The following is a 23,413-nucleotide window of genomic DNA, read 5'->3' on the forward strand; positions in this document are numbered from 1 at the left end:
CACACAGAAAAGAAAAACACAATGCAATTTACACAAAAAGCAAATGCGACAATGCAGATCTACTACCGATTACGCGAGCACACGGCAACACTTATACAATTTTACTTCACAGACGGCGCCGACAACACATACCCAAAACCAAGGAAAAGAATAGAGAACCCTCAAGGATGAGGCGGGCCTGAGGCCGACACCGGGTCGGGCCTACCCGTCTGGTGATGAGACGCGGAGCGGCGATGGTGTCTCAACTCCGCGGGCCTCGCGGGCAGTGTCTGGTAGGGGGTGGGAAAGGGGCCCCCTTGGTCGCACTATCTCAGCGCGGGGAGAAACAGGAGGGGGTTGCTGATGCTCGGGGTATAGAGGATTCCTACTCTGCCTCGAGTCCCGCGACGAGCGTCTCCACCTCGGCCAGGTCGCGCTGTCGGCCTCCCTGGGGTGCAGCTCCCTGCACGACGCGAGCACCCCCTCGTCTGCCCTCGCCGCCTCTCCACAGCTCCGTCCCCTCCGCTCCGATTCCAACGCACACGACGACGACCAGCTCCTTCTTGCCAACTCCACCGCCCGCGAAGTCTTGACTCTCTGTTCCCTCTCGACTCTACTACTCACTGGACTGACGAACGCGGTCGCTTTTATCAGCCCCGTGGCTTCGCTCTTGACCCCCTCCCTTCGACCTTTCACCTCGCTCCCCATTGGCCCGAGAAAAAGTGGGCGTGAATGCTTTTTGATCCATAAATTTGCATATATCGATCGCCCTCCAACGCCCTGGGGGCGGGGCCAAATCGCCCCTTGCTCACCGATTGGACGGAACAAAAGTGGGCGTGTGTCGTTTTTGATCCGTTTTTGAAGTGGAAAATCCGTGGTTTTGTACACGCTGTTCGGCGCGCGCCCTGCACGAGTCCAACACCGGTACCCACAAGCGGCGCAAGAACGGTGGCGATGCGACGGTTGCGAGGTGTGACGTGAAGGTCGTAGCGGTTGTGGTGAAGTGGTGCTTGGTGGTGGTAACAATGGCGGTTGGTCCAAATTAAAGATAGTAAAAGAAAAACGGCTATCCTGAAGAGTCGCAGCACGCATAAATGACATGTATTCCCACTAGACAACGGGTTTGGGCCTAACTACACATGTACTTACCGAGATATCTCACCTAAGGGACCTGAATGGTGGTTTGCGAATTTGGTAACCACAACAATATATATACATACATACATATATATATATATATATATATATATATATATATATACATATACATATATACATATATATATATATATATACATACATATATACACATACATATATATATATATATACATACATATATACACATACATATATATATATATATATGCATATACATATATATATATATATATATATATATATATATATATATATATATATATATATATATATATATATATGACCGTTTTTACAGCCATTTTTCCCTGCTGTGCAGGGGTTAGGCTTTTTCTTGAGGCAATGTTTTGTGGCCGGATGCCCTTCCTGACGCCATACATATATATGTGTGCGTGTTTGTGTGTGTGTGTGTGTGTGTGTGTGTGTGTGTGTGTGTGTGTGTGTGTGTGTGTGTGTGTGTGTGTGTGTGTGTGTGTGTGTGTGTCTTGTAATGTGTGGCTGTGTTCTTGGGACTACGGTGCAGTAATTGGTCTTTACTTTCATTGAAGAGACGATAAGGAAGTTGGTTCCACGGACCAGGGGAGGGGGGGGGGAAGAGGAACAAATGAGTGCAGGTTAGCAGTGATCCATCCCTGCTAATGAGTTGTTCCATTGGTGGAACAAACTACCAATCTACACACATATAATAGGCTAATGCCATCTGTCTGTCTCTGTCCCACCCTGAAACACGGAAATGCTCCTCGGAGAGAAATAAAAAATTAGCAAAAGTTGCTTCAAATTAATCCAAACTGATGGAATAATAATAATTTTTTCAATCGCACCAAAAATTTAACCTGGGCGGTATATAAGCCAACAGATCGCTACTTTGATCACTCCCAATTTTTTTATTGTATTTGTCATTAAGAAACATGCGCGATATATTTATTGTTAAGAAATCTGATGATTTTGGAATTTTACAATACTCTACAGTTTACGCAATGTATTTAATAGGCCAAAGCTGTACACACACACACACACACACACACACACACACACACACACACACACACACACACACACACACACACACACACACACACACACACACACACACACACACACACACACACACACACACACACACACACACACACACACACACCACCCTGAAACATGGAAAAGTTGCTTCAAATAAATCTAAACCTTCAGGAAAATTATGGTACTGCTTCAATGTATCTCTTACAACCAGCGCAAAAATAACAGGCTTCCTTTTACTTTTATGTCATGCTCTTGTTTTTTTACCACGGGCTTCCAGCTGGTTGTACTTAATTAGGTACAAAATGCCAATTGCACCAAATCTTACAAGATAAAATTGCCATTTCTCTGTTGGGAAATATTCTACACCCAGCAAAAGTACCCGTCACTTTGCTGACGGCTTTAATCAAAAGGACGACATGTTGCGCATCACAAACATTCTGCTCTATTCACCATAATTTTCCCGAGGTCATCTTCCACCTGCTTGGAAGTCAGCTAACATCACCTTTGTGATGGTGATGCTGCAACCATCCTTGCTGCATATATATATATATATATATATATATATATATATATATATATATATATATATATATATATATATATATATATATATATATATATATATATATATATATATATATATATATATATATATATATATATATATATATATATATATATATATATATATATATATATATATGTTGTGAGCGATAATCAGTTCCACTTCATTTGGAAAGGTGGTGTTGGATGCTTTGGTTTTAACCTCCATTTGAAATGAGTGAAAAATCAACATTTTGAAAATTTGGAATTCTTCTCACTCAGATTTCAACATCGCGGTCATGCGTATTGTTAAGTTATTTAAACTTTCTATGAAGAAGAAGATCATGAAGTTGATTTGTAATACCGGATATCTGGCGCTACATGATACACATTTACAGAGAAAATTCGGTCTTCGCCCCACTCTGAACCCCCTCCCCAAGATATGCCACCCAGATAGAAACCATACTCGGGGTTCTCTTGGTCAACATATTTTAGTTTTTGAAGCATTTTGTTATGGAAATGGCCCTTACGGGAATACTAAATATAGAATTAGCTCAGATCCCCCATTAAATTCATGTATAGATAGGTTGTGTGGTATAAGGGACGATATGTATGTGTCGGGAGGTGTAACAGACTGTTTTTGTGTTCGTGCTCTGGTGGTGAAACGAGAGATCGCTATTATTCCTTCCTCATTCCGGAATAGGCCCTCCAGTCGGCTGAGAGGAGTGGCCGAGAGCGAGGGATGTGGCCTGGAGAGGAAGTGACGTGAAGGGGAGGAGCCTTTGGTCAGGGAGTCGCCGAGAAGACGTGTGTCGAAGGAGCTCGCGTGTCGAGGCGAGAGAGAAAAGAAAAAGGCAGTGGTGAATCGGCCGGCAGAGAAAGCGGAACCTGCACATCGATTCACCTCATGACTCGAAGGGGAAAAGAAAAGGGGACGAAAGGAGTGCTGTGTGTGAGGAATGGCCGGGTTCTCGAGGCGTGCTCAGAGTCGCTTCGAGGCGAGCGAACGAAGGAGGCACCGTGTTGGGTCTGCCGGGAGAGACGCTGAACCGACCTGTACGTCGGTGACTCGACCGAGAGAGGAACTGAGGGGACGAAGCAGGAGTCGGGCTTCGAGGCGGGAAGGCCGGAGAGGATACGCCAGAGCGTCTGACGGTCCTTGCTCACCTCACGGCTCGACACGTTGTGATCCGCCTGTGGAACTCGGACCTCGACTGGGACCTTGTATGGAGAACAGGCCAGGCCGGGATTCGTGTGCTGAACCCTGGAGAGAGATCGGCGGTCTCGCATCGTCGACGTGGCGCGGAGCTGGAGCGCGCTGAGGAGAACCGTGCATGCGGTGACTTGGGCAGGAGCTGGAGTGCTGCGCCGCCATTTCTTGCTGCGCGGCATATTCGAGCGGGAGTTCGAACCCATGGAAACCCGCTGGTTTTTACGAGCGACCTTCGTGCTTTTGGGACATGGTCCTCTCGTCCATGAACCATCACCAAGTACTCTGTCTTGTCCTGCATGCATGTTTGTTTGCACGTGTTGTATAAGGCATATTTCGTAGTAATCCCCTCGAAACCTTTTAGCCATGGTTCCCTAGTTAAGATCGGGTTGATTGTTAATAAAACCACTGTCGTGTTATTGCTTGTGTTGTGATCCCTGATGTCCCCAATAAATCTGGTTAATTCTGATGAAGTTGCCATTATAGATTAATGCGTGTCGCGTCGAGGAACGATCCGTTCGATTGGCATACAAGACCAAAATGGTTACAGACTGGTAGACTCCGCTCGGTCACTGACAAAGCCAGTCTGTAACTAGGGGTTCTATCTCCCCAACTGGTAAGGCACAGGATTACGTTGATATCGCGATTAAAGACGCGTGACCCGAGGCCTGTGCCGAGTCGGCCGGCGTTACAGACTCCCGGAGACTATGGTGGCGAGGGTGGCACCAGGGACCGGGTCAGATTCCCGCCACCCCGGATCCGCAACAATATATAAATGGAGAAACAAATACGGATTCTCCTAAAATAAATATATTAGACTAGGCATTTTACCCATCGCTTGGCTGATGGATGTAATCAAAAGACAGCTTGGTGTACTTCACAAACATTCTGCTCCAATCACCCTATCACTTGCCCAAGGACATTTTCCATCTGCTTGGAAGTCAGCTAACACCACCTTCATCAGCCAACTTTTTCTTCTTTTTCTTGACGGCCACAGTTGTTCCCACATTCTTGTGGGGTTGGCCGGGGGAGAGGGAAGTGGGGGGAGGGGGAGGGAGGAGGAGATTGGGACCATACTCTGTGCAGAGCGTTGGTGCTGCTTAAGCAGTCTGCTTGGCTATTGGGCACATTCCTGTACGGGTCACCACTCCGACACAGGATACCAGCAAGCTGGCACTCATTTTGCCGACCTCGGAAGGATGACAGGCCGAGTTAACCCCACCTAGTATTAATTCAATGGCTGAGCGGGATACAAAGCCCACCACCCCAACCATTAAGCCAACACCAGACATAGAAATGGAATAGTACCACAATCAACATAGCCACATCTAACAAGGGGGGGGGGGGAGTTTGGCTAAAGTCTGCCTGAGGCTCATCAAAGGTTAGGGCAGGAATATATTTCGCAAGGGTGCTAGCAATAGGTTGCCGAAGCTTCACGAAGGACACTGTGGGATCTTTAACATCAACCAACGAACACCGACAGACGCGATTCCCAGTTTAACATCCATCCAAGCTATGGCACACACATTGATGAATCACTCTGCCTGTGAAACACTGGGATGGCATTTTATAGCTGGTCGAGATTCAAACCTAGGATAGACAGCCTGGAGGCGAGTGTGTGCACCTCTGCCACCCATCTTCTTCAATCAACCTTGCTATATATATATATAAATATATATATATATATATATATATATATATATATATATATATATATATATATATATATATATATATATATATATATATATATATATATATATATATATATATATATATATATATATATATATATATACATATACACACACACACACACACATACATATACATAAACATATATATATATATATATATATATATATATATATATATATATATAAATATATATATATATATATATATATATATAAATATATATATATATATATATATATATATATATATATATATAAACATATAAATAAATATATAAATATATACACATATATATGATTGATAAGAATATTTAAATATAATTTTTTTGGCTGCGAAGTTCTGTATTGTTTGATTTGGTTCGACCCTCTGTTTAAATTGAGTGAAATGCAACGATTTCAACATCACAGTAACGCACATTGTTAAGTTGTTTGAACTTTTGTTTGTATAAGATTATATATAATACCGGTTACCACTGGGGGCGTGAAAAGATACACATTTATATCTTACTATAATTCACCGTCTGTCCGTCTGTCTGTTCCCAGGTACCGCAAAAACGGCTGAACCAATCGCAACCATTTTTTGGGTGTGTAATCCTGGGACCCCTTGGAGTAAAATAGGCATAAATATAATAACATGACCGTCGTGACAGCTCCTGTAGGGAGCGGGTGCTTCTCATAGAAAGAATTGGGGTCTTCCTCCAACCTTGACCCTACCCCCTCCCAGATATACTCTCCCCGACAGAAACCACACTTGGGTACCATTAGGCAAACTACAAAATTTGGTTAAATTTGGGTCAGTAGTTTTGTTTTAGTTTTTGAAGCATTTAAACTAATAATGTATACAAATTCACTTTTATAATATAGATTGAGAAAAACAAGGTGAAAATAATCCAAACTTTAGGACAAATCCAACCTTGTGTATCTTTAGCTCAAAGACCAAAGTATAGATCATGGTAAATCTTGCCCGAGCAACACACCTCCCACGACTAAAGGGGCTGTCACACCTTGACGTTTTAGCCAGCGTATGGCAACGTATCAAAATGTATGTAAAATGCTGGCGTACGCTGAACTATTGATGTTTTTTTAAGTTTTTGGCGTATTCATAACAAGTTGGACGTATGCATAACGTATTAGTAACGTACACAGAACGTTTCGATAACTTATAGATAACTTATACCAACAAATGCTTAGCGTGTTGTCGGCGTTCACAACGTATGCCCAACGATAGTCTAACGTATGCATAGCGCCTGGCAGCGTATCGCCGATGATCACGTGGCGTAGTCTATTAAAAGGCTGCCGCTCGACGATTCAAATCAAAAACCGCACTAGACATCGAAGTGTCAAGGCCCTGTCACACCTTGACGTTTTAGCCAGCGTATGCCGACGTATGAAAAATTTGCCGAATACGCTGGCACACGTCGAATACGTTATGGGTAAGTTTTGTATACGTTAAGAGCACGCTGAAGCACTATGGCATAGGTCGTAGTACGCCGAGCACGTCGACAAATTTTAAGCATGCTCAAAAGTTTGACGTATGCCAGCGTATGACTCACACGTTCCGCATACGCTTGCCATAAGTTTCTAGGCACCTTATGCGATCGTTGACACACGTCGACACACGTTACTTGTAAGTTACTCATAAGTCAAAACAAGTCGAGGTAATGTTTAGCATACCCAAAACTTATTTCTAACCTATGAGTAACGTGCTTAGAACCTATGTGTAACGTATCTCCAATGCACATTGACGTATGTCGACGTATTTGATTGACGTCTTCCGGACGACCACAACACTTAATGAACATGTTTCTAACTTACAGCTACAGTATAATGGCGTATTGGCAGCGTTTAGGGGAATTGGTATATAAAAATGGGCTTCACAGGAGGAACCCGTCAGTGTTTCAGACTCCATTGTGAGTACATGTCCATATCAGTAGTATCAGTAGTAGTAGTAGGTGAGCGTGTCATTAGTAGTAGTAGTAGTAGTAGTAGTAGTAGTAGTAGTAGTAGTAGGTCCATGTCAGTAGAAGTAGGTGAGTGTGATGGGGAGGGTGTGGGTGATGATAGATCCTCCTTGCGTCTGCGTCCACGGCCAGGAGACTTCTTTGTCGCATTCTTCGAAGTTTTCTTCGGCTTTTAAAATTTTTTTTAGTGTTTTTCTACGCTGAACTATTGATGTTTTTTTTAAGTTTTTGGCGTATTCATAACGAGTTGGACAAATGCATAACATATTAGTAACGTACGCAGAACGTTTTGATAACTTGTAGATAACTTATACCAACGAATGCTTCGCGTGTTGTCGGTGTTCACAACGTATGCCCAACAATAGTCTAACGTATGCATAGCGTGCGGCAGCATATCGTCGACGATTACGTGGCGTAGGCTATTCATAGGCTGCCGCTCAACGATTTAAATCATAACCGCACTAGAAATAGAAGTGTCAACATCACAGTCATGCCGAAGAAAAAAACAAACAAAAAAAAAACATGGAGTCTGGAACACTGATGGGTTCCTCCTGTGAAGCCCATTTTTATATACCCATTCCCCTAAACGCTGCCAATACGCCATTATACGGTAGCTGTAAGTTAGAAACACGTTCAGTAAGTTCTGTGGTCGTCCGGAAGACGTCAAATACGTAAATATGCGTTGGAGATACGTCGCTCATAGGTTCAAAGCACGTTACTCATTGGTTATAAATAAGTTTCGGGTACGCTAAACATTACCTCGACGTGTTTCGACTTATGAGTAACTTACAAGTAACGTGTGTCGACGTGTGTCAATGATCGCGTAACGTGCCTACAACTTATGGCCAGCGTATGCGGAACGTGCGAGTCATACGCTGGCATACGTCGAAAAATTTTGAGCATGTTAAAATTTGCCGACGAGCTCGGCGTACTACGACGTATGCCAGCGTGCTTCAGCATGCTCTTAACGTATACAAAACTTACCCATAACATATTCGACGTGTGCCAGCGTTTTAGACAAATTTTTCATACGTCGGCATACGCTGGCCAAATCGTCAAGGTGTGACAGCCCCTTAAGGTCAGTGCACATAGTCATACAAAAAAACTGCAAACATCCTGGTCCAAAAGGCAAATGGTCTTACATGCTATGCTTGCTGTTTCTGCCTGAATATCTCCACTAGCAGGAAAAAAAAGGAAGAGTTGAGATAAAATGAGTGGAGGGAAAAAGAAAACCCCTGCCTGAAAGACAAAGGCTAACAGGAATGGAATGATGCTGAAAATCCCCCCTTCACCCCCACCCCACCTCTCCCTCCAAAAAACCTTCACGAGCAGGGATGGAAACAAGCAAACTAAGTCAGAAATAAAAGTAGAAATGAGGAGCAGTTAGGTAGCATGCAAAAAGCCAGAGTACAGAAAGACGAAGAAAAATAAAACTTTTTTTTATACAGGACCTGCATATCATTAGCATTATCAGTGGATTGATTTATCCTGAACCATGGGTGTGATTAATTTCAAATAACTTTTGGAATTTCAACTTCATAGTGAAATTAAAACAAATGAAACGCTTAAGATAATTCACCCCTTTAAGGTAATTTTTCCAAGTTCAAATGACCATACTATGAGTCAAAATCCAATGATAAGAAGGCTTCATTCCATTCCGGCAGACAATATTATTGCCACAGTGATCCACCCATGGAACTACACTCGGAGCAGAGAGTTTACATATTTACACCTGTCGGTAAAACCGTGCTGCTCCCCAAAGTGGTGGCCCACCGCCTGCCAAGGGTTTCCCCGACAAGTCCCCAGAGATTTTGAGGAAACACAAAACTTTCCTTCCAGTCTTAAATTAGTGACCACAGCAGGTGGTGCAGCTCTGTGGGTGTGTTGAAAACCGCCCTCGCAAACCAGCATAGTCTCAATGGGCGGATTGAACCGTGGGTGAAGAGTGTAAGCTCGAGAAAGACCCGTGACAAGCGGACATCAAAGAGAGAACATAAAGAACACCGTGTCTCTGCTTCGTTCCGTTATCGGTTCATGTGTGATGGTTACATTCAATACACTAACAGCGGAGTGTGCATTGCTTGAGTGAAGTGCAAATGGACATTACCTTTCTTACAAAATGCATGTAGCTAATTCACATTATCCATCTTATTATTTGCCAAAGTAATTGTGTTGCAGGGTTTCCCTACAAAGGTTGATTAATACAGCTTTCAATAATTCAGTGTGTATAAGGAAATTCAATAACCTTTTCATGCAAGTAAACATTTGGCCCATCATTGCTTCATAAATGCAAAACATTGTTGCAGACACCATTCTTCCAACCAGAGATTGACATCTATCGTTGTGCTCATAAATTATATTCCCTTTCCTCTTTTTGGAAGGATAACAAAAAACATCACCGCACAACCCTTTGCTTTCACTTGGTTCCGAAGTAACATACACTTATTTTTCAAATCCTGCAAGTAAACCTTCTCTATAATATTTGCTCCTGAAAGTACCACAATCAACATCTTCCTGTCTTGACCTGACACGATCTAATTTGGCCTTCCTTCAAAAGAACACACTCTGTGTCTCCACCTTCACCGCTGCCTGCACTCACCACGCCTTTACCCCTGCCTGCACTCACCCCACAATCATCCTTGTCTGCACTTACCCCACAGTCATCCTTGTCTGCACTCACTCCACAATCATCCTTGTCTGCACTCACCCCACAGTCATCCTTGTCTGCACTCACCCCACAGTCATCCTTGTCTGCACTCACCCCACAGTCATCCTTGTCTGCACTCACCCCACAGTCATCCTTGTCTGCACTCACCCCACAGTCATCTCTGCCTGCACTCACCCCACCATCATCCCTGCCTGCACTCACACCACCTTCTTCCTTGCCTACACTCACTCCACCCTGCCCAATGCCTGCACCCACTCCAACCTCCCCACCACCTGCACCCACTGCACACTCACAACTGTGCATTTTCCTCTGTCTCCACTATCTGAGACACTGCCTGCATACAACATTTATCACAGCTTGCAATCTTCCTCTATTCTCCTTGTTCCTCTAATTGCTTTGCTCTTTATTGACCCATTTCCCAAAACATATTCTCTGCACCTTTTTTTTACCTGCACTGCCCACTGGCTAATCCAATCCCATAATGACCCCCCCACCCCCCCAAAAAAAATTAAATATTTTTTTTATAATAACCAACTGCTTCACGAGTCACTAAAACTAATCAGCCTTGGAACATATGCCTTTAAAGAAAACCAATTAAATTATTCATTTATCTGCTACCAACAACACTGGAACTTTAAGCAATATTGAATACACCACACTTTAAACAAGAACACAATCCCAATTAATTGAAAACCAACAGTAATAATAGCTTATCACTTCTGCAATAAAAGGTACCAATTCTACCAACCGACATCTACAAAATTGTGTGAGTTTCTTTTGCACTTCCCTTAGTTTTTAACATCAAACAGATAGCATATAATTCATTATATTTATCATTTGGGATGCCGACGTTTTAACTCATCTTATATATTAGAACAGGTAATTATTAAGATTTATGGGTGGTGGGAAGCTTTTGGTAGTGTGGTCACTGTTGAGGTGTTGAGTGTGTGTTAAAAATCTTTGATGGGGATCAGACTGAACTAAAAACTGCCATTGTAGTTGAGTGGGTAGTTCATCTTAGAGCCCACTACCTTTCGGATGGAGAATCCAACCCTTGACTTTGACACTTCTGAATCTCAAATAATATGTGCGCAAAGCATTAATAACATTCAAAATCAAATGCATATGCTACCCAGAAAGTTATCAAATTAAAAAAAAACAAGAGAGAGCCAAATTGTGAAGCACAGAAATCGGAGGAAAAAAAAACAATTCATCACCGACAAAGAACAAAGACTCCATAGTTTTCTTTCTTCAATCCTAACTCATTATGGCTTCACAAAGGGACAACAATCTGGATTTTTAGGATGATAATGGATCTTGCAAGTGTCTGCAGGGAGGATTTATTGACATCCTTCCTGTATCGCTAATTTTTTAGGTTTAATGATTCACATAATTGATTCCAAATTTATGTTCTCAGTTGAAAATGTAAGTAATACATGTACAAGCTCCTCCATGAGCTGAATATACTGTGAAAAAGCATTATCAGGGTAAGCTAGACCAATATAGGTAAAGTTAATAGGGTTTCAGGTTGTATTCATAGTGTGATAAATTATAAATAAAAAGAAGTAGTGTTAATACTTTTTGAAATTTAGGGAGGCCTCATCTAAAATACTGTGTGCAGTCTTGGTCACCACATCTGAGGATGGACATGGGTGCCAGAGATAGGGTACGGCATGGCGTGTCTTGATGCGACTGATGGAGATAGAACTGTCTACATTACATTCGAAAGTAGCGATAAAGAATGGATTGAAATCTTTAAAATAATGAGGCTATAAATGCAGATTACTTTTTTAAAGACAAAAAAAATTGCAGAATAAGTTTTCAGCAAAATAGATAGTGATCGGACCAGGGACCACAGCCTCAGAGTAAAGAGGAGAGTTAGAAAGGTAGTAAAGCAAGGGTCGTTCATTCAGAGAGTAGTTAATACATGGAATGGCCTCTCTGGAAAGATACAGTAGTTGCAACAGAAACAGTTGATGGATTTAAACTGGAATTAGATAGGTACTTGTAAGCATTGGAGATAGAGGTATACATGTATATTGGCACGACTGGTAGGTCGCTGAGTTATAAATGGGTGATGTTTCCACGTGGTGATTAAGATATCTGTGAGAGGGTTTCCTCACAAAGTGAATGTACTTTCCATGTTTGTTCATTACTCACTCTACAACCCCCACAATAAGCCCATCTGATGTTCCTTTGCTTAGTGTCATCCTCCCCTCCCCTCCCCTCTCCCCAAATGAAAATAAGTGAATAAATTGAAAGATTCAATTTGAGTGATATTGATGGAGCACATGTATGATTGGTCAAATGGCCTCCTCTTGTGTCCAAGTTCCTTTTATTTCCTTGTGTTCCCATGTATCAATGTAAAATTATATGAAATAAATAACCTCAAAAAATACTGACGTGACGAACCAATGTGATGAAACTGGATGGTCCAGAGGTACACACACACTAACCTCGAAGCTGTCTAGCCTGGGTTTGAATCTCGATCCAGCAATGAACTGTCACCCGGTGTTTCGCAGGCAGGGTATGATTCATTAACATGTGTGTGCCGTCCCTCGGTTGGATGCTAAACGGGCATCCCATCCGCCGATATTAGTTGATGGTTGGTAAAGACCCCACGTTGTCCTTCACGAAGAGTAAAAAAGTATTTGCTGTCATCATGGCCAAAATATTCCAAATTCCTGCTCTAACCAGTTGGGGGCACTGGATTAGCAGCTTACTCCCACAGCATGGCTGTACAACATCTGGACAATAATTCTACAAAGCGATGTCTGGATACCATTCTGAGATTCTGAAAATTAATTACAGAAAAGTTACTCAGCTATGAGTGATTTATTTTTTCCTGATTTATTATTATTTACTTTTCACATGACAATCATACCAGGATACTCCATGAAAACGTGCATAATTCCCACTCCCGGCTCCTCTCCCTTCCCAACTTTTGTGACGCCGCACATCCCAAATAATCAAGATGAATATATTTCTTGTTTTGGAAGTTGCTGTTGGTCTAGTCATCAGTGTGTGCTGGCAATATTAAAGTCAGTCACCGACAATGATTTCAACATAATATCTCCATGCTTTCTCTCTTTATGTACATCTTAAAAAAAACACACACACAAAAAAAACCAATCATGTGTTCACATATGAGTACAAACGTATGAAAACAATTGCCTGTTTAACATTAAGAGGAAGTCTGGTGTATAAACGGGTCTGAGCGAGAGGGCAAGGCACCTTCCGCACTCCCCTGGAATGAGTAACAAACTCACAGAGAAAGAGAGAGCTTTCCGTCGCTCCTTCATCCTTTTGAAGGTTGTGCGTACCTGTCAGCAAGCGGAATATGCATTACTACTCAAGTTGAATCAATCACAACAACTTTTGTTCTTCTCAAACATAATTTAGTCTCAGGTTTTTTTTTGAACAGCAGCAGAAAGCAAAAAAAAAACAATAGTCGTGTTTCGATGAGTCTGTGCTACGCTTCAGACTGGTGTGATTGCTTACATTATGAGGAGTTTAAACTTGATAGACTTAGGTGTATTAGGCATATCCTTCCCTCCCCAACTCCCCCAATACTCCTTCCCTTTGCAGTATAAGTTATCTTATCCATCACAGTCTATTTTAGGCTGACCCTTTGGCACAAAATAAACATATAGAGGATGCCATACAGTATAAAGTATTTCTTGCCACGTCCTCGAGTACATCAATGTCTGTACACTGTCTACGTGAGCGCCTTATCGGCTTATCTAAAAGCACGGTGCCGAGCGATGGAAACGTGTGCAAAGACGATACAACCATGCACAAACCACAATCAATCACAACATTATTTAGGATGCTGTTTCGAAACTAGGATTTAAAAGAAAATGATCGAAATCACCTTGAGGCTGTGACCGTTCAAAGCCACATAGTTTCGGTGCTATGCGTGTGGCCATTTGTGAGGGAAGCTTTACGTGTTAGCGTTTGCTCAGAGACAGGAAGACGAGGTGGTTGCGGTGGTTTGACGCAGAAGCTTGGTATCACCCTGTGGTTTGAAATTTAAATCGGGATACATTCCGAGGATGTGTTGACGGGTGCGTATCGGTTTCCGAGAATGCAGAAACAGAAAAACAGAAAGGTTTTTCACTGTTCAGGCCTACAACCTCAAGATGGCTGTGTGGTCATGCAGAAGAAGGTGTTGAATGTTGCTTGCAATCTAGCACAAGGCTCGTTGTGTGGTCGAATGTATGTTAATCGATCGAATGATGAAAGTGCAACACAATCTCCTTGTCTCCTATAAAATGGTACTCAAGGTTTGTAATTAACAGTCCATATACATACTACATAAGCATGTGGTGTGGTGGAGAAAATTTCAGTGTCATCTTACCTCTGTGTTATAAACACCGTAAACAAGGAAAATGAAAAGGCCCTGAAAAACACAGCACAAGATATATTTCAGGCAAAACATCTGGAAAGAGCAAGCTTGATATTCTGGCCTAAACCTGCGTGGAGTAATGTGTCACACTGTTATTATACAGGCCGCCCTCCATCTGCAGTGTGGTTTTGTCGGCTGCCGTACACATTGGGTTACCCTGCATCACCTCTACAAAAAAGGCCAAGGATGTATCTATCCCTTTTTCTTGAAATTTACATTCCCGACCATTCTGTCCATTTTCCTGTGGAAGGGTTCTAAGCACGGTGCCTTTATGCAGGCACGGTTGCATCTACAGCGCATGATGCAGTGTCACGGTGGTGCACAAGGAAGCAATTACCTTGTGCAAGGCTTTGCATTTGGCAAATGCATCGAGGCAACCCTGCCTTAACCCCATACTACTAACCCTGATATAATAAGGTGGGGTACGGTGACCCCTGTGTGTGTGTGTGTGTGTGTATATATATATATATATATATATATATATATGTATATATATATATATATATATGTGTGTTACATTAATTCTTGTCTTTTTTTCAGCTGAACTTTTTAAAATTTCAGATTCCCTGTTATCTAGAGGAGTCTGCCAGTGCAGAAATACAGGGTACTGAACAAAGAATCGAGGAGATGAAACAGGGGCAGGGGGGCGTTCTCACCCCCACTTTACTCTCGTGCCATCTTACAGTAATCTAAGCACTGCATTATAGGTGCTCGTCTCACAACGACAATTTGACTCTCACGGAACAAGTCAAAAGCCCTTGTTTAAAGTGTGAAAAATCATCAAATAATCAGCGGCCTTAGAAAGTCCTAATTATTTCGGCACAAGCATCACGAGCTTCCGGAAAATGGCACCAGAGTAAAGTATCACGTGACTCATTATGAGGAGACTGGGGTCAGGGTCAGAGCAATCGAGTGCTATTGGTCCTCATACATGTAGGCTCCCTTAAACTCCCCAGCCAATTAGAGAGTGCTCGCCTCATCAAGTATCCAAACCCATTTGGAGCAGCATCTGGTCCTCTCCCTATTAGGCATTATGGGATTATGGTAGGATTAGGAAGGACTGCCCTCTAATGGTTAAACAAGCGCAATAAATGTTCAGACACTGTTGCCGCAGCTAATATTATTCTCCACTGTTGTCGATGTGCTTTGCCTCCAAATCCTTTGATACAATGAGAAATACAGTCAAAAAAGTCATTCATATTACTCTCGAAGCTCATTCATTAATGTGTGTACAAAACCTGACTATGAGTTTAAATTATTTCAAGGAGTGTGGCTTTGATGCCGGTGCAGTGCCCATCCCCCTCTCGCTTGCAGATCAGTGCAGGAATTTAGAATTTGGCCAGGGTACAAGCACGTAACAGTGTAGTGTTTTCAAAAACTACCATCGGGTGTTTTCTACCCTGGACAACCAAATGCTCGCAGACAGGAAAGCCAGCTTAACAGCCTATTTGAAGGACATCATAGTCATTGATGCAAGGTGCTGCCTTTGAAGCACTCAGGTAAGAGTTTGTAGTCAGGCGAGGAATCAAACCAAGACTAGAAAGCTCAAAGGTGAGTAGATGACCTCTAAGTGATGCTATCAGCCCAAATTCTGCTTGAAGCACGTGACAAGTAGAAAATTTGGCACATCTGTTAAACTGATACTTCTAAGAATAACTTAAAGGATGATCAACTGGCACAGAAATAAGAAGAAATATAACTTGCAAGGAGGATGGAAATGACTCATTATATGAAAGGAAAAAAGGGTAGTTGTTCATTTTAATATTTTGACATTTTTACAAAGATGGAACTCATGGAGGAGCTGAAGGTAGTAATACTGACACTGCAATAAAAGCGTATGACAGGAACCTCCATCAAATAGCAGAGAATTTTCGGGAAGAAGAAAATTGATGTACAGCATATATATATATATATATATACCAATAAATGTCAGTGTGTGTGTGTGTGTGTGTGTGTGTGTGTGTGTGTGTGTGTGTTTGTTTGTGCGTGTGTGCGTGCGTGCGCGCGTTTGCACGTGCGTGTGTGTGTCTCCTTCATAACTCCAAAACCATAAAACCTTGCAGCCTGAAACTTTGCATGCATACGAAGAAAACTTCAAGGAAGTGCAAGAGTGAAAATTGTATGTTTGGGTTAATTAAAACACTCCTTTGGAAGATAATTAATGCCCTTATTTAATTATATCCTTTTCAGGTGCATCCTCGGTTACTGCTCACAATGGGGTCTGAAGGAGTATCCTCGGCAACATCGCTGGAGTCTGAAGCTGGCACGTTTTTTTGGCCTGCTCAACCATGTCTTGACTTGGAACAGACTGCAACAATTTCTTAACAATAAATAATTTTTTTTTCACTTTCCTCACTCATATTATTGAATACGGGTTCATCACAGAAACAAATTACTGCTTACATCACTTTTGTAAGTACAATATTTTTCAATCCACTCTCAGTCTGTGCTCCGTCACCCTGAGCGGGCAGTCCTTGCTCTCTTACCCTGTGTGGGTGGTGTTTGTCCCAGGATGCGTCCGGGCGGTATTTGTCCCAGGACACGTCTGGGCGGTGTTTGTCCAGGGACTCATTGGGGCGGTATGTGTCGGGGCGGTGCTTGTCCCAGGACGCGTCGGGGCGGTGCTTGTCCCAGTACGCGTCGGGGCGGTGCTTTTCCCAGGACGCGTCGGGCGGTGCTTGTCCCAGGATGCGTCGGGGTGGTGCTTGTCTCTGGACAGCTTGGCTCCGGATGCATCCGGGCACTATTTATGTCCGGACAGGAGTTTGTATCCAGACGGCAGTTTGTCTCAAGACAGGAGTTTGTCTTCGGATGTGGCCAAGCAGTGTTTGTGTCCAGACGGCTTGGCTCCAGATGTGTCTGAGCGGTGATTGTCTCCTTTCGTCTTTATAGTAGAACCGGTAGAAAATGGATTTCACACATTGTGTTGTTTTCATTGTTTCCATCTTCACTGTTATTCTATGCAGCATCATTTTGTTGCACCAGTATGAATCGTAACTGACGCTCCACCACACATCTGCCTTCCCTTCCCCCACACCTCCTCACTCCCCCACCCCTCTCTCCCTCTTTTTCTCCATCCCCCCCTGTAGTGTTACTGTCACTAAAACGAGTGTGTGTTTGTGCGTGCATGCATCAAAACATGAGGAGCAAGATGAGCACTCCACTGATCCCCATTGGACACAGTCCACACCAAAGCATCACCTCCAACACAGAAGCTTCGGCCCAGTGACTCCATCAAAGAGACAAAAATTATACGGTCATCATCAGTTGAATAGCAAACATAACCCCCGACACATATTTCATGCTCATTTGTTCTCATCAGGATGGTATCACAATGATGCCTACATTCCTCATTTATATATCAGATGCACCTTGTGACTGTTATGGTGAGCGTCACCGTGGATTATGTCTCACATGGTAAAACCGCATAATCCACACAGAACAACCATACATCTGGTTGTTTGTCTCCAGGCCGTGTGCGTTGTTCTATGCAGATTATGCGGCTTTACCTTGTGAGACATAATCCGCGGCGATGCTCACCATAACAGTCACAAGGTGCAGTGTATATGTATGTTATGTGTATGTGTATGTGTATGTGTGTATGTTGTCGCGGAGCTGAGATGTCAGCCGCGGGCATGACCACTGGATGGAGCCGCAAGTCTGCTCGACCGATCGCCTGGAATTCAGATCGTCGCCCCGGATAAGTCCGGAGTCGATGGGTTCTCTATCGGACTGAAATCCACCAATGGATAGACCACGTGAGTAGGGTGAGTATACTGATTCTGGCTCACTTTTTCCCATGTAAGTGAATGGGGGATTTTCAGCGATTCATATTTTTTTTCCCCTCAAAAAGAAACCCCCTTTTTAGCCCAAGGTATATTTATTTGTCTCCCCTTTTAACCTAGGGGCACTCTATTCAAATAACCAATGCAACAAGATAAAGATTTGTTCAAGTAGCAAAGTAGTAATGTGATTTGTTAAAGGTGATTCTGAAGAAATATCTGAAACATGTAAGCCGAGGGATACTCTTTTTCAAATAACCAATGCATATTGTTTAGCTCACTCATTTTTGAGTTTTTTTTTTAGCTCACTCACTCATCACTCAGTTTGAGTTTGAGCTCAACCTATAAAGATTTGTTAATTCTCAAATTCCTTCAATAGTTTCATTTTCTTTGCACAATAATCCCCATCTAAAATATTGAAAAATAAAACATTTGAATCTTTATATTTTTCAAGATACCCCTTTTGTGCCATAATGAAATGATAAACTTTTCTTAATGATCTCGTCTGACCACCTCCTGAGCCTCAGATTATTTTGTGCATAAGCCACGCCCACTTTTCCATAAGCCCCGCCCACTTTCACGAGATATTTCCATAAGCCCCGCCCACTTTTACTAAGCCCCCGCCCACTTTTACTAAGCCCCGCCTGCTCTTACATCATTTCCAGTTCATCTCTGACTCAAATAAATCACGAGAAAATTCTATAATGCTATGGTTTTGAAAAATTTCCGAACGAAGGCTTGCCTGGGCTTGCCCAGGGAATTTCCAAAGGAAACCACCCCCACCAGTCTTTCTCTATGAAAGGTTCAAGCCAGACTCCATTTAAAAAAAAAATTGACAATGGAGTGCTGTACTGTCCTTGAGTGGGATGAGCTTGCTTGCAGATCAAATATTTGTATGGAACTAAACCTTCAAGTTGATGAACTGGATTCAAACCTCTTATCTGTTGAGGTAAGATTTTTATTTTCCTATTTTCAGTTCCTTTGAAGCATCGACTCATTTAATAAATAAATAACTTAATTAATACATTATTATTTTCTCTCACAGGAAATTGTATCTGAAATACAATATGAAAATACCAATTTTGCCACAACTTGGGGTGAAATTGTTGGCTTGGTTGAAGACCATATGAGCGACCAAGACCAATAGAACGAGCTCGTCCTTGATGACCCAACCAAAGAGTTATACCTTGCAGACCTTATGAGCGACCAAGACCCACAGAACGAGCTAGGCCTTGAGTGGGATGAGCTTGCTTGCAGATCGACTATTTGTATGGAACTAAACCTTCAAGTTGATGAACTGGAGTCAAACCTCTATCTGTTGAGGTAAGATTTTTATTTTCCTATTTTCAGTTCCTTTTAAGCATCGACTCATTTAATAATTAAATAACTTAATTAATGCATTATTATTTTCTCTCACAGGATATTGCATCTGAAATACAATATGAAAATGATGCTTTTGCGACAACTTGGGGCGAAATTGTTGGCTTGGTTGAAGACCTTTTGAGCGACCAAGACCCACAGAACGAGCTCGACCTTGATGGCCCAACCAAAGAGTTATACCTTAGAGACCAGCAAAATCGTGAAAAAGAGTTTTACAGCAATAGTACTAATTGCGAGTTATCAAGACAATACCCACATAAGGAGTTATACTTTGATGAGCCAGAATACAAGTTTTACCTTGGAAACTCACAAATTTTGAAAAAAAATCAGTGAATGAGTTGTACGTTGATGGTTTAAGTAACTACCTTGGAGACTCAGGAAAAGGGTTCTGCCAAGATGGTTCTAAATATGGGGCCGACCTTGGAGACTCACAAATTTTGAAAAAATTAGTAAATTAGTTATCCTTGGTGGTTTTAAATATGAAACCTACCTCGGAGATCTCACAAATTTTGAAAAAAAAAAATCAGTAAATGAGTTCTGCCTTGATGGTTTAAATAACTACCTTGGAGACTCAGGAAAAGGGTTCTGCCAAGATGGTTCTAAATATGGGACCTACCTTGGAGACTCACAAATTTTGAAAAAAAATCAGGAAATGAGTTATCCATTCGAGACTTTGTAAGTTGGTTTTATTTTGGAGACTTGAAATGTGGATTCTGGCTTGATAACTCACAATGTGATACATATCTTGGAAACTCAACAGGAATGTGGTTATACCTTGAAGACTTGGAAAGTTGGGTGTATTTTGGAGACTTGAAATGCTATCACTCTTTGGGATCTAAACCTATCGATGTAGTTCTTTGTCGGATGATGCTTGATGGGAGCAAGATCAAGAAAGTTCTGAGAAGAAAGTGCAGGCTTACTCCCCCTTTCTACGTCATCAAACCTGAAAGCTTTAAAAGACAGAATTTGAAGAAGAGAAAAAAACATTAAAAAAATATATTGTTAGTTCTGGGAAGAAAGTGCAGGCTTAATCCCCCTTTCTACGTCATCAAACCTGAAAGCCTTAAAAGATAGAATTGGAAGAAGATAAAAAAAGAAATGCAAAAAATATATATAGGTGGAAATCTCATTTTGAAAAAGACATCGTGTTGAGCGAGGATTGAGTTGGGGTTGAGATTTTGGATGTGAGGGTTTGGGTTGAGATTTTGAATGTGAGGGTTGGGACACACACACACACACACACACACACACACACACACACACACACACACACACACACACACACACACACACACACACACACACACACACACACACACACACACACACACACACACACACACGTTAAGCCTTGACTATTCAGTTGAGGATTCTGTGTTTGGGGTTTACAGATCGAAGAATGTCCCCCTTGACACATTATATACTTTTATACAACTCGGACATGGCCCTTGAGTGTCCACAACGGTGTATAGTAGGAGGGAGTGAAGCGCCAACCCATTGCTCCCATTGCACACACATTATATACTGTTATACACCTCAGACTTGGCCCTCGATTGTCCACAACGGTGTATAGTAGGAGGGAGTGAAGCGCCAACCCATTGCGCACGCACGCACACGCGCACACGCGCACACGCACGCGCACACGCACACACACACGCACATATCAACAAACAAAAGTGAAGCCTTGACTATTCAGTTGAGGATTCTGTGTTTGGGGTTCACAGATCTAAGAACGTCGCCCCTTGACACACATTATATACTGTTATACACCTCGGACTTGGCCCTCGAGTGTCCACAAAGGTGTATAGTAGGAGGGAGTGAAGGGACAACCCATTGCTCCCATGGGTATTATCTGATTAGTTTTGTATTTTGTAATTCCTGTGAATAAAATGAACCGAAAATCTGTCCCCTTCCAAATCATATATCTTGTAAGTCCAAGGAACCGTATCTATTACATAAACAATTTTAAAAACTTGTTCGTCCATCGTTTAATATAACCTTTTTCAAAATGAGATTTCCACCGACATATATTCTTACGATATCACCAACTTTGAACTTACGTTTTCTGACATTAATCTCTTTTTCATATTTTAATTTTGTAAATGTTTCTGATGGTTTCATATTTGTTGATGTGTGAATCGTGTCATTATACTTATCCGCAATATCCTGAATAAAAGATGACCATTGTTGTGAACCGAGTTGTGTGAATTTTTTATATAGTCTCTTTTAAGGTACGATTAAAACGTTCAACAACAACAACGCCCTTCCCTTCATTAAAGGTACTGTATAATGTAATACTGTTATTTTTTCTAAAATTCATAAATGTCTTGTTATAAAACTGTCGACCCTCATCAGTCCACAATTTTTTAGGTTTTGTCTTACTTTTATTAAATATCTGTTGAGAGGCTAACATAAGAGTATTATCTGTTTTGTTTTTTAAAGGGACAACCCATGCGTATCTACTCCTCAAAACAATAACGGTTAAAGCATACTTGTACCCCTTATCATTATTGAGTTCAATCAAATCAGCGGACCAGATATAATCTACTTCCTTGGAATAAACCTTCCTTCTCTGAAACTTTGTGAATATTGGTTTATGTAATTCATCAGATAATTGCTCTTCAATATTAATGACATCATTAGAGCCTATAAGTTTTTTTGAATTTCCAAGACCAAGTTTCAATTTTGCACTAATTATCTTCTTCACGATGAACCGATCAACTTTTTCTCTCAAGGTTGGATTTTGTATCAGAGACAAATTATACAACATTTCTCTATCGGCTTCATGCTTTTCTTCCAACGTTGTGGTATTCCCATAATCAATATCGTGCCTCATGCACACTTCATCAACCCCATTGATGGGTTTGCTCCATGGTTTAGGATTGTCTGCCTCATCTAATCTTTTATCCAAGTTTGTGCCTGGACCACAGAAAGAATACCCTGGTAGATGTAATTCCCCCAGTATTCCAGTAGTTGTAAATTTACTTCCTGATAAAAAAAAACTTTTGTATATCTCCTCTGAGTTTGTGTTTGGCAATAAATTGATTTTTTTTTGAACCACACACCGAACATATACCTTTTTGTATAACCCTGTTATTTTTACTTTTAAAATATGAGATATTTTTAGTATAAGTTTTCTCTTTACATTTGAGACAATAACTCATTTATTTATGAGAAAAATTCTGACAGAGTGCAAAAACCTTTTTAGTTTCCAACATGCACATTTGAATCTTAATTTTTAAAACATAAAGAATCATTCGAAATGCCTTCACTCTCTCCTCCAATTATTTAAGAAAAAATAAAAAAAACTTTAATTAACATCAATATCCTCTCCATGAAAACGATGTCAATGGTCTTGTCGAAAATACTGCTATGAGCATTGGGAGGAATGGGAGAAATCCTCCACTCGTCTCTCTTATTGAATATTTTTCGACATTGGTTTTGTCATTTTAATTTTAAGTAAGCCAGTCTCGTTCAAGATTTTAACCTGTTCTCTTGTGAGCAAAACATCAATTCTTACTGCTCCTTTTCTCTGAATTGTATGAACATTAATCGTACAAGGCTTTTGATTTTGAACACAAGATGATAGTTTATGAAGATTGATTTGATT

At 41.5% G+C, this 23,413-nt stretch overlaps 1 protein-coding gene across 5 annotated transcripts in view; it reads right to left on the reverse strand.

Annotated features, from left to right (window-relative positions):
• ADGRD2 (adhesion G protein-coupled receptor D2) overlaps positions 1 to 23,413 on the reverse strand; it is a 234,253-nt gene that overhangs the window by 33,461 nt on the left and 177,379 nt on the right. For 4 of the 5 annotated variants that reach the window (XR_015058674.1, XM_085883251.1, XM_085883249.1 and 1 more), the window contains exons 23-24: positions 14,594 to 14,635; positions 13,503 to 13,556 (exon numbers count right to left, since the gene is read on the reverse strand). Coding sequence is in view for 4 of the 5 variants with exons in the window: in XM_085883251.1 (XP_085739377.1) it covers positions 13,503 to 13,556; positions 14,594 to 14,635 (96 nt within the window). In the remaining variant the exon portion in view is untranslated. Of the gene's footprint in view, positions 1 to 1,601; positions 1,674 to 13,502; positions 13,557 to 14,593; positions 14,636 to 23,413 lie in introns of those variants that run through there. The other variant, XM_085883253.1, reaches the window with a different exon arrangement.

The sequence above is a fragment of the Eptatretus burgeri genome, chromosome 5, assembly GCF_056783735.1.
Source record: "Eptatretus burgeri isolate ZD-2024b chromosome 5, Ebu_testis_v1, whole genome shotgun sequence".
NCBI lineage: Eukaryota > Metazoa > Chordata > Myxini > Myxiniformes > Myxinidae > Eptatretus > Eptatretus burgeri.